This window comes from Mixophyes fleayi, chromosome 8, assembly GCF_038048845.1.
Source record: "Mixophyes fleayi isolate aMixFle1 chromosome 8, aMixFle1.hap1, whole genome shotgun sequence".
NCBI lineage: Eukaryota > Metazoa > Chordata > Amphibia > Anura > Limnodynastidae > Mixophyes > Mixophyes fleayi.
In genome coordinates this window covers 113,328,645-113,340,731 of record NC_134409.1, presented here as the reverse complement: position 1 = coordinate 113,340,731, position 12,087 = coordinate 113,328,645, and the positions used below count along the sequence as shown (strand labels likewise).

The 12,087-nt window shown below is 42.2% G+C and overlaps 1 protein-coding gene across 7 annotated transcripts in view; it reads left to right on the top strand.

Moving 5' to 3' along the window:
* Positions 1–448: 448 nt before the first annotated feature.
* The window catches only part of WNK2 (WNK lysine deficient protein kinase 2), a 110,013-nt gene continuing 98,374 nt past the window's right edge, over positions 449–12,087 (top strand). For all 7 annotated transcript variants that reach the window (XM_075183197.1, XM_075183202.1, XM_075183198.1 and 4 more), the window contains exons 1-2: positions 449–765; positions 1,526–2,405. In XM_075183197.1, the coding sequence (XP_075039298.1) occupies positions 1,716–2,405 (690 nt within the window). In that variant the 5' untranslated portion in view covers positions 449–765; positions 1,526–1,715. The remainder of the gene's footprint in view (positions 766–1,525; positions 2,406–12,087) is intronic.

Genomic DNA, 12,087 nt, shown 5'->3' with positions numbered 1-12,087 from the left:
TTAACCCTTGCAAAAACTACAGCTAATTATTCAAAATGATGAAATATGGTGACTGTGCCCACATTGCCACCTGATCGTGCCCAAAACGTTGTTGGGCCAGGCTAAATACTATTGCAATTTGTGTAAGGTAGCATCTTTAGTGTTAATCTAATGTGAAACCAGTGATCCATCTTGATTTTAATCCTTTAAAAATACACTCTTCCGAATAAGAAGCTAACTTCAGCCTCCTATTGGAGGAGCTGATCCCAAGAACAGAAGCTGTCACTGAGAAAGTGAATTGAATCAGCATCTGAAGAGAGCAGAGCTTTGCTCCTGTGATATATTCTGGGAGGGGCTGCACAGAATGAGAGAACTCTTCTTGGTCCAGAGCTGATAAATCCCTCCTCTCTCCTCCCACTCGTGATCTCCCCCCCTCCTCTCTATATTGAACACATAGGCATCCCCTTGTCCAGAAGCCGGCTTGCTCAATGGATATGTCATTACAGAGCAGCCAGCAGGCGGACAGAGCACAGGCAGAGGGGGGGCGTGGGGGCAGCCAGGGATCGGATTAACCTGTACATTGACAAGCTGCAAATATTAGACATGTATTGGGGGCGCAGGTCACTCCACGTCCTGTGATCAGGGTGTGTACAGAGGGATGTAATGCAGAAAGCACAGGGCATGGTGGGTGGGGTCAGCACTAGCTCAGGCTGGAGGGTAGGGGTCACTGTATAAAGGGGAGAAGTTGGTTTTCCTTCTTCTTTTCAGAAGTACGGTTGGATACATGTGAGTATTGTTTGCCTCTCCCACCCTTTGCATGCATGTGTTCCCTGCAAATACCCAGCCCCTTTGTATTTCTCTCACTGGTGTCAGCCAGCAGCGCGTGGGTTAAGCACGAATCATGTTATTGCAAGGGCCACATGGGACTCTTCCTGGCTGCATGTTGTCGAATTTATAATATCATTAATGTTTAAATGTTCTTTCAGTATCTGCCTGAGGCTGCTCCCCATACACTGGCAGTGGTAAGGATGGCAGGCCTGGTACCCACTTTGTGTCCATGCCAGGCCTGATACCAGTTTATGTCATTGGGTGTGCTTAATAACAAAGGTATCTCAGGCCTGCTATTTGTATATTCTTATGTGATCCTGAACCAACCTCTTTGTTTAATAGAGGATGCCAGGGCCTTGTTGCCCACTTACATCCACCTCTGTCTTCTGCTGAGTATCCCGGGCCCAGTTCCATCTCTGGACCCCTTTATCTGATGCTGTACTGAAAATGCCACTGTGTTCTATTTATCTAAATTGACTAGGGGATACTTCACACATATGTCCCTTTATCTCACCCTATGCTACTTGCATCATCTCCATATCCTATGCTAAGCATGTCTGGCCCTGCTACTTATGCACCACATGTGATCCTATAATGACAGGAGCTATAGCCCATGTTCCCACGTGTGTCAATGCAATACAACACCGGACAACTCATCCACAGGGAGGGAGTGGGTCCATGCTGCTCGTATTTCTAATGATTTGTCTTAATCACACAGGCTCCTGCGGCTCGTTGACGAGATCTGGTTTTGCGGTGCTGACAGAGGATCTGCAGTGATCTGGGGGGGCAGACTTTGATAACCTTTTCATGGGAGCTCTAGGAAGGGCTGCTGCAACCGTCTGCGTCACAGCCTCCTGCAGGGAAATCTGTTGAGTTGTGTGTTTTTTTTTTTTTTTTGTTAAACTGATATGGACCATGAGTCCAACAGACTGGAAACACTGGACTCAAAACCTACAGCAACAAATCTAATGGAAACTGGGGTTCACAACAGAGAGGATCTAGTTCTTCAAGGTTCGTGTCCTGGGAGCCCTATAAATATTCATGAGCTGAGCACTGGTGTGGATATCATGGACACTGCAATGCTCAACTCGGGGAAAGAAGCCCAGCTTGTGCCTGCTGCTAAACACTCCAAAACGGTCAAGCTGAGGTTTTTGAGAAGGACTGTGATAGAGTCGGATCAAGAGGAACCTCCAGTCCTTGACTTAAGTGAATCTCAACAACAGAACAAGGTCATCCCTATATCTAGAGCCAGGAGAGCCATTGCCAAGAGAGTGCATGGGGCCAGCGATCAGGGTTCTACCACTGATGCCCCGGAACCAAAATGTGAGTCCTCTAAGGAAAATAGAACAGAAGGACCACCGGACCAAGCTGAAGAACAAGAGAAGAAGGATGAACCTGAAACTTCTAAAGAGGTTCCAAAGTCCAGAAAAGAAGAAGAGGAGGACAATGAAGAGGAGGCAGATATGAAAGCTGTTTCCACATCCCCTGATGGCAGGTTTTTAAAGTTTGACATTGAAATTGGAAGAGGCTCCTTTAAAACAGTTTACAAGGGTCTGGATACAGAAACATGGGTGGAGGTAGCATGGTGCGAACTCCAGGTAAGATTCTGGTTTATTTCCATTAACTACTTAAAGTCAAATTCAAACAACTTTATTGGGAAACCTTTTATGGCTCATTAACGAGTTGTAATGTGGTCACTATAACATGAAATATTTGTTTTTAATTATATAGTATTAACTATGTTTCACATGTCTTTTTTTTTTATTATTTTTTAAAGTTTTTATTTCAGATTGTGTTTGAACAGCATTTGTGTTAATTTGGGGATCCTACATAGTGAGAGATCTAGGCTGCAGGACAGGTCACCTATAGATCACCTAATTGCTAATTCTACAGAAGTGTGTTTGCACCAGTCTTGCATGATAAATGATTGGTTCTGTATTGATTCCAGCATCAACCTTGTGCTAAATGAATGTTATTGTGCTTTAGTCACCTTATACGTCAAACCTTGCTGCTATTCCCAGGAAAATAAACTTGTCTTCCTATATAATAGCACTGATGACCTGCTGTCCTAGAGGTCCTTATGTAATAATTATTCATATAACTAGTCCTACAATCATGCAGCTTGCTTATCATGTAGATTTATTATCTCCTACAGGAGATAATACATTCAATGTAGTTTGTAGGTGATTTGTAATAAAACTTGCAAATAAAGAAATGTCTCTTTTTAATTGGGTCTTTGTGTATATTCACACAGGATCGTAAAAAAAAATCATTTAAATGAGGGGTTTTAAGCCCATTTACTCTGTTACTTCAGTTGAACGACTTGGTAGCGTAAGAGTTAAATGTGTTAGCAATACTTGCTGCAGTGTGCATTTTTCATATAGATCTATGCAGAATACATAGATTGCTTCTTTTGCTTACAGAGTTTATTCTGGTTCTCTAAATCCCTCTCCTTTTACGTGCAGTAGTTTTTTTCAAAATTATGCTTTTGTTTCATGTACCGTTGTTATCAGGACATTTTATAGAATGTTCAGTAATGATTGTTCTACAAGACTTAGATCAGATTATGCAGCCATGTTTATAGTGTGCAGTCTGTGATTCAGGTATACAGTGGAAAGTTAAAAGTATGTTCTAAAGTTTAAACCGATTTCGGTCATTTTGGAAGCTTGATGGTAATTTTCTATGGTGGATTAAAGTGTATCTGTCATCTGCATATAATGGGAGAAGCCATTGTGTGGGCTGGACCACTCTTCAGCCTATCAGTTCACTAGGAACTAGGGATAATAACTGAGGCATAACGGGCTCTTCATACACTAAATACCAACAATGTGCAGGTTAATAGAGGGGGAGGGGTTATTTTTAATTATTATTTATCAGCATATTAAAATGTTACTATACCCCATTGCTAAGTAGGGTTTATTTTTACTCTGTTGCAATAATGAATAGTAAAATATATGGGTATACATTATTTTGAACAAAGTACTTTTATTTCTCTACATATTTGCAGTGGTTAGTGCATACTTGCCAACTCTCCCAGAATGTCCTGGAGACTCCCGAAATCTGGGTAGGACTCCTGGGAGAGCAGGCAAGTATCCCGCATACTGGAATTTATTTGCCATAATGACGCGATTTGCGGTAATCGCGTGATTTTGGCCTCGCCCCCCGGTGGCAAATGACGCTTTTGTTGCGGGGTCGGGGCAAAAATGACGCAGTTGACAGTGCCCCGCCCCCTCATGCCCTCCAACCACGCCCCCTGCCCGGGATCTCCCGGAACTAACTATGCAAAGGTTGGCAAGTATGGGTTAGTGGGTCTGGAATATAGCATATTTGTTGTTTCTTGTAAAACACTTTCTGGCTGCATTGAGCACATATGTGCCAACTTCTGAGATCTCCCCTCTCGCTGCCGTGTCCTGTGGGTATGGCCACGCGATTCATTGCATTAGGCTCCGCCCCTCCACCAAAAAAAAAAATCACCATTTCAGCCAGTTACAGCAGGGGGTGGGCTATGATGACGCAGTTTGATGTGAATTGCGTCACTAAGCCCCTGCCCCCCACTCACTTCACTAACAAAGTGGGTAGAATGGAGGAAGTTGCCCTGCTCTCCAGGGCAACCGGGAGAACTCCCAGAAGTGTGCGAGTGTCCCGAACATTCCAGGAGAGTAGACAATTATGACTTGGCAATAATGTTTGCGTAAACCTCTTTAAATCTTGTATTGTGCATATGCATGGAAGGCAATATCGCCATACTGACTTGCACTTATAGTAGCGCTCTGGTACGTTGCATTTTTTTAACACATCTTGTTCCATTCAATGTATTTACTATAAGTTAAACCCATAGTTGCCTACTAGGAGATTCACCTGAATTTTTAGGAGTTCTCCTGGACTCCTGGGAAAGTAGTGTTACCTCCTGCATCTAGCCATTTCCTATGTGAAATGGGTGGGGGAGGACAAAAATGATGCGATTCATAGCTAATTGTGTCATCCTAACCCTGCTACCATCTGTAATACCCTGCGAATAACATTTGCGCTGTGGGGGGCGGGGCCTAATTGTGATCCACATGGCCACGCCCCTGAGCTCTGCACCAGGGGCGTGGCCATGTTGAGAGACTGCACAAATTGGCAAGTATGGTTAAACCCATTGGGAAAGCCTTCAGTGACCTCCAATGGCCATAAAAAAACATTTGTAACAAAAGCATGCCAAAGAAACAACAACCCACCAGTGGGTATGAGACCTAACACCTTTACTGGTTGTAAAGTAGGATGGTTGCACAGTCTTCAGAAAAACTTTAAGTTGCTCACTGCATGCTGACATATTTGCTGTATTGAATTTCATCCACCAATGTCACTGGTTTATGTTCATAAAACTGAAATGGCAAAACATTTCTATTAACGAACTTGTTGTGTTTATACAGTACCGCTCATATTTAAAGTGATCATTATGGCAGCCCCCAGTAAGCAAAGGCTGAGACTGTGCAACTGATGCCAGTCCATTTAAATAACCATTTATCACTTTCACAAGACTAGTTGTCTCTTACATGAAGTGCTAAAGTGTGAAAAATAAATTTTGAGTGTTTAGTTCCACCTTAAATTTTTGTCTCGTGATCCAAGCAAATAATTGCTCTACCTCCCCCTGTTCCTATTGACGTCCATGCCCCGTGATCAAGAGACAAAATAAAATTAGAACCAAACTGCTGAATCCACAATCTGCCAGCTAAGAAGAAAATCACACCCTTGGCCCTGGTAATAAAAAGATGGATCCATGTCTCTACAAGATCCCAGGATGTTGTCCTTTGTTTATACCACTTATACGTGTAAAAATTAAATGTTGCAGAGTTCTAATGTGAGATTGCATTTTAAATAGACACTTTTTCAAGTGCACGACATACAGTAGGTCGGTGATGAGCAACACAGCAATTCTTAGAGGGGTTCCTTTGACACATCTTTATTTCGCATCATGGTGGCTTTAATTGTAAGGGCCTTTACCCGCTAACATTTAAATATTGTGTCACACGCAAAACACGCAACCACATTTGAAAGTACATACCACTCTCTAGTATATGTTCCTACATATTATGTTCAGATTTGTGGTTGTGTTTCTGTTTTGGTGACTTTTTTTGGACACTACTTTCAAAGTATGCCTACTTGGGAGTGCAGTGTGTATATATCCACCAGGGATTGTGTGCTACATGAAGAAATCACATTGGAATAAATGGGCCATAGCCATAAATGGAACTGCAAAGCATTGTTAATTGTTTCTCCCACATCAGTATAGATTTAATTAGTCTCTATTGATGCGTTATCGAAGCAGGGAGTACCCATGGCTACACTTACCGCTAGCCAATCGAATCGCAGCTAGCACGTGAAACCTTGTTGAATTGGCTAAGCACATAACGACACTCTCGGTCAATTAATCATACATGCCAACTTATGAGATCTCCCTGGCGATTTTTGGGGGTTAAACGGCCCCGCCCCTAAACTGTCACAACCATTTTAGCCTCCAGGGAGTCCGGGTGGTCTCCCAGAAATTCAGGAGTCTCCCGGATATTCCGGGAGTCTAGGCAACTATGCAATTAATTTCTCTGTGATTCTGTGGGAGGGCTCCTAGCGAGTAGTTTGCATTGTCTCTTATGTTTTTAATTTGATGAGAAGATGCCATTGTGTTGCATACATTTTTGAATTAATAAATTGGTAAATGGGGATTAGGAGAGCTTTTATTTCAACAAAAGTTCAATTAACAATTGTCTGTTTTTTTAATTACATAATTTACTAGTTTAGAATAATGTAATGCAGTCTTGGGGACCATTTACCATTGTTTCATTATACTGGGATAATGGAGTTGGCAAAGCTGCTTCCACTGACCAGGGGGCGCTGGGAAGCTCAACAGCAATTTGCACATGCACCCCCCCCCACACACACACACACACGCGCACACAGCCCCAAAGTAGCAGGAGCCAGCCTGGTTAGGTTGGGGTTGGTTTCCACTCTAGCAGAGGGAAGTAGATGGCCCCACGTTCATTATCCCCCTCTGTCTACTTCTTCGGGTGGGAGCTTGTCCTGGCCATTCACTTCAGTGGAGATTGTACGTGTAGTGCACACTCTTGAAACCGACGAAAATCAAATGACTACTGAAAATGAAAGGGAAAAGCTCTGTACCTCTGCGTTTTCACATGCGGTTTGTATTTGGGTTTTTGATGCGATTCTAGTGGTTAAGGGCCCTTTGGAGCTTATGACTTAAAAGTATCGGAACATGTTCCGACAAATGCAAGTTGTCGATTAATGCATGGTGAATGGCATCGGTAAGCATGTACCACCATCCTTTTACAAAGCAGGTTATGATTGCACTGTGCTGACACTTTGTATTTGCATGAGGGGGCGGATCTCAGCGAATCGTGTCACTTTAGCCCCGCCCCATGACATAATGATGCAAACTGCAGGGGGCGGGCCAAAATGATGCGATTCCATTAGCATTGTGTCATGGAAGCTTCAAATTCTGCCCATTTCCTAGTGAAGTGGGCAGATGTGGGAGAATGTTTGCTATACAGTATATATAATACAGTGCTAAAACTTATTTTAGCAATTTTGCTTACCCTTCAGCAAGAAAAAGGTTTCACGCGTCGGGAACATCAGAAATCTTCTAACAGATTTTCAGGTTTGAAGCAAACTGTGGAACTTGCACGTTTACAAAACACAATGTGTCTATGCTTCAACCCCTGTGACGTTGTTTATGTCTGAGAATAGCAGGTTGTCACTTTGGTTGTTTCTAAATTGGAAATTGTGTGAAGCTGAATCTAGCAGCAATGTGTGCATTAGAAACATGTAAAGTCTGAACCTATTGTGGATCATTCTGACTTTCTATAATATAGAGCAGAATGTTGCAGTACAGTTGTATACCCTGTTGCTGGGCATCCCATGGGGGGTGGGGCTTAATGTGACAGGTATTTAATTATTTGCTATAGTAGCCCCCCTCCATGAGTCATTAGGTCACACCCCCTAAGCGCATCACTGTTGTCCAATTACAACAGGGGGCGGGGCCACGATGACACGCAATTTGCGTCATAAGCCCTGCAACTTTAATATAGATGTCTTTAGTAACCGGAAAGTTGCCCTGCTCTCCCGGAAGTCTGGGAGGACTCCCAGAAATTTGTGAGTCTCCTGGAAAATCCCGGGAGAGTAGGCAACTATGCTTTAAACGTCCAGCTTAAAACAGCTTTATAAAGAGGTAGCACTGTAAAAGGATTTGAACATCTCATCTCTCCAACATTTTTTATTTATCAAATTCTATATTTTTTCAGAGCAAGTGTTCTGTGTTTTAGGACTAGATTTACTAAACGGCGGGTTTGAAAAAGTGGAGGTGTTGCCTATAGCAACCAATCAAATTCTAGGTTTCATTTTGTAGAATGCACTAAATAAATGACAGCTAGCATTTGGTTGCTATAGGCAACATCTTCACTTTTTCAAACCCGCAGTTTAGTAAATATACCCCTTTTAATGTTTTTTGCATCAAACAAAATGATATTGTAATTTTTACTTTCTATGCAGAGAGCCCTGGCACCCTGAGATTGTATGAAGAAAAAATTGGTAGATGCCTCTGAAATGGTTTAAAATTACAGTGCTTGTAGTGAGTTATGCCAGAGGGAGAGGCCTATGCAGATGTAGGGGCTAATGAGATGTCATGATGTCGGCCATTTTACTGTTCACTTTCCCTATTTTGAGGGTTAATCCAGTGTTGTGATTTTAAGTCTGACTGATGAATGTCTTAGTAAGTAAAATGAGTAAATGTCCTGATCCCACTAATGTCCTAATCTGCTTCCAAACATGATTCCAGTAAGAAGAAACTAACCACAAAAAAATGTAAATGCTTATTATAGTATTACAGTGAACAGACATCTGTTCATACATGTGATGGGGATACATGACTAATAATTACTGGCTTTCTATAGGAAAAATTACCTGACTTTGTCCACAATAGTAGGAATAAATAAAGCTTGGTGAAGAGAGACGCTCCCTTTTTTTTTTTTTTTGCTTTTGTGTTTTGTTTTTTTTTATTTATTTTTTTAGTTTTATTAATAACAAAAATTATACTATAAACATATTGATATTGTGGGACAAAGCTAGCTGGCCACCCCAAATCTTCCTAGGCCAGGACAATTTGCCAAATACTTCTTGTATAGTACTAGGTTATGTCCCTTTTGTCCAAGGGAAATTGGAATGTGCCCTAGAGACCTACGGGTTTTGTATTCCATTCCCTGTGAGGGTTTTTTGTTTTTTTCTTAAAACCTTACAACATTTACAGAAGCCGAAGTCTGGTTTGTTGAATTGAAAGTTGAAGTTTTTGGTCTGAATGGTAAGTGGTATTTATGGTAGAAGTCAAACTCTGTACACCTTATAGCTGTTAAGAGATGATTAAAATATGTATTGACCAAGAAGGGGGGGGGGGGGGACATATGATATATCAGATTTTATTTTTGGGGGGGGAGCTAACAATGACGAAAAATGTTTGACTCGCAAATAAACCGATCTAAAACATTGGGCTTCTTACATGGAGTATAATTTGGGTTTAGGTTTTATACCTGATGACTAAACCTGATGGCATCTTTTCCTCTCCCTTTCTATATACCTCTTAATGCCTACACAACATTGTGTGTTAAACTCCTCATCTATATTCTCGAATATATTTGAAAATGAAGTTCTGTGACTGTCTACTACATATTTCCTCATTCTGCGCTGAGCACCACCTGTCCATTCGGGATTACAGCCTAAAATCACACTATCTGGATGTGAGACTGCGCTCACCTGTGGCTCTCGGTTCCTGGTCTGCAACACTGCCCTTCACTCTATAGAATAATTTTATTTAATCAACATTTTTGTCTACTGTTATTTTTAAGTGTTTGAGTTTAAGCTTCTGCTTTATGCTGGAATCGATGAACTTTTTACGTTTTACCTCTAATATTATATATACATTGGTGCAACATGTTCTCAGCGGGTAATAGGTGCAGGGTAAATGGGCCACCTTTTTATCGTGAGCGGATTTCACAATAGTTTTATGTCGAGCTGTTATAGGAAATGCATTCTGCATGACTTCATGTATAGAGATCATAAATCTGTTCATTGGCAGTCGGAGATGACTCATTCTCCTGGAGGTTTGACTGCCCCCCTGGGTATTGACCATTTTATTGCATCCAGTATCTCAAGACAGGATGATCACCTAGAACCACTGCAAGCTGTTGCTGGTTTAATGTTTGTTATGTCCTACATGGGTGCTTTACTCTGTAAGATAAATGTTCAATATCCGTGATTTGTGTTTTAGTCGCAATCAATCGGTCTATATATACACAGTAACCGTAAACCTGCATGAATGTAGTTGCCAACCATTGTTGGTTAAATGGTGGTATGTCATAAGTAAATACATCATACTTGCCAACTTTTCCTCGTTGGCTTCAGTGAGATCCCGAGGGAGGTGGGCGTGTGGGGGCGAGGCTTGGCGTATTGCATAATTTTGGCCCTGCCCCTAAACGATTTTCACAATTTTGGTCAAATACAGCAGGGGGCGGGGCTAAAATGACACGATATTTGCGTCATTAAGCCCTGCCACTTATCTATTATGGGGGCGAGAACCAGGAGGTTGCCCTGCTCTCCCCGGAGTTCGGGAGGTCTCCCGGAGATGCGGGAGTCTCCCGGACATTCCGGGAGAGTAGGCAACTATGCGTTAAAGTAAAGCAGCTAATGAATCTCTAGAGACTGAAGTGACTTTTACATTTCTGTCTCCATTACTGAAGTCAATTTGTCTTACCTGTCAGTCTTTGATTAAATCTTTGTCTCCATGAAAATGGCCACCTCCATAGGCATCAATACATGGACATAGGACACAATTTCTGAACTGTGTCATCATGCCACATATGGCGAAGCCAACCACGTCTTGTACTGGCTCAGCATCAGGGAGAATGCCAGACCCTTCAGGGAGTGAGGGAGATCACCCCTATTTCAGGGAGTCTCCTTGACATTCAGGGAGAGTTGGCAAGTATGAAATACATTAGTAAACTTTGTTTCGTCAATTAGAATCAGCATGTACCCGATTTTATAGTAGGGGTCTGAGTACAGGTGTGAACCACTTCTTTCAAGTATGTGAACTACCTCTCTATATCTCTCTGGAACAGTGTTGGGGTAACAAGATATTTTTCAGGGGTTCCACAAGTGGTTAATTTATGACTGAAACGTGACGTTGGTGAGAAGTCCTTCCTGTCCAACCACGGTAAAAGGACTAGAAAGACACTGAAAGCCCTAACATTGGAGTTGATATTGTGACAAAGGGTGGGGTTATGGTTTAATCGGGGACTACAACTGGCCTCTGAGGGCCATCATTTGCCAATAATTGCTGTAGATACTGCTATTTTATATCTTTTTATATGGCTTTTATGTTTTATAAGTGTATCGGAAAAAAATCTAGAAATGGATATTTAATGGTACCAGTGGTCTAAGTGTAAAGTTAGAAGTGCTGGTATGGAACTATCCCTTTGAAATGAACGGCCCGGGGCTGAGGGGCTGCATAGGCCCTCTGAAGTTTTAGGGATTTTGATAGAGAAAAAATATTTTTAGATGCATTTTAACACTATATAGTATAATATAAAACATAATAAATGATGCAAGGCTATCCACCCTGTGTCCCCCACCTCTCCTGTGTCAAATTACCTCTGTGTCCTTCAACTTATCCCTACAGTTTCCTTTCTGTACTTATATTTTTTCTCCTATCTCTATTTTATAATAAAACTATCTAAAATATCTCCCTTATGTCTTCCATGTTACTCTTTATCTTTTCTTGATCTGTTTCCTTTCTCTGGTCCTATGTGCCCTTATCTTCATTGTAGGTACACCCTTCTCTCCCGCCCTACCTGCTCTCTCCCCTGTGCCTCACATCCTGCTTCTCTCGCTCCTCCCTTACTCCTTGATCCTCTTTATCTATCCCTGTTTCTGCTCCAATTATTCCCTTTCACTAGTTAATTCACATTTTTGCCCGTCTTTCTTCTGTCCTCTTCTCTTCCTCTCTTTTTTTTTTTTTCTTCTGGCTCCTCTCTGCTCCCTGCTCTATTCTTGCTGACTGTCGGGCGTGACGTCATCACGTCCCGAAAGTCAGTCACGGTGGAGCAGAGAGGAGCGGGAAGCCGCTGGATGCAGCATCTCGTGAAGAAGGTGGGTAAGGCAGGCTGAGAGGAGCACCTCTCAGCCTGGCGCTCCCCCTCCTTGCCTGCACCACTTACCTCCGGCCCTGGCTATGATGAAGTGGGG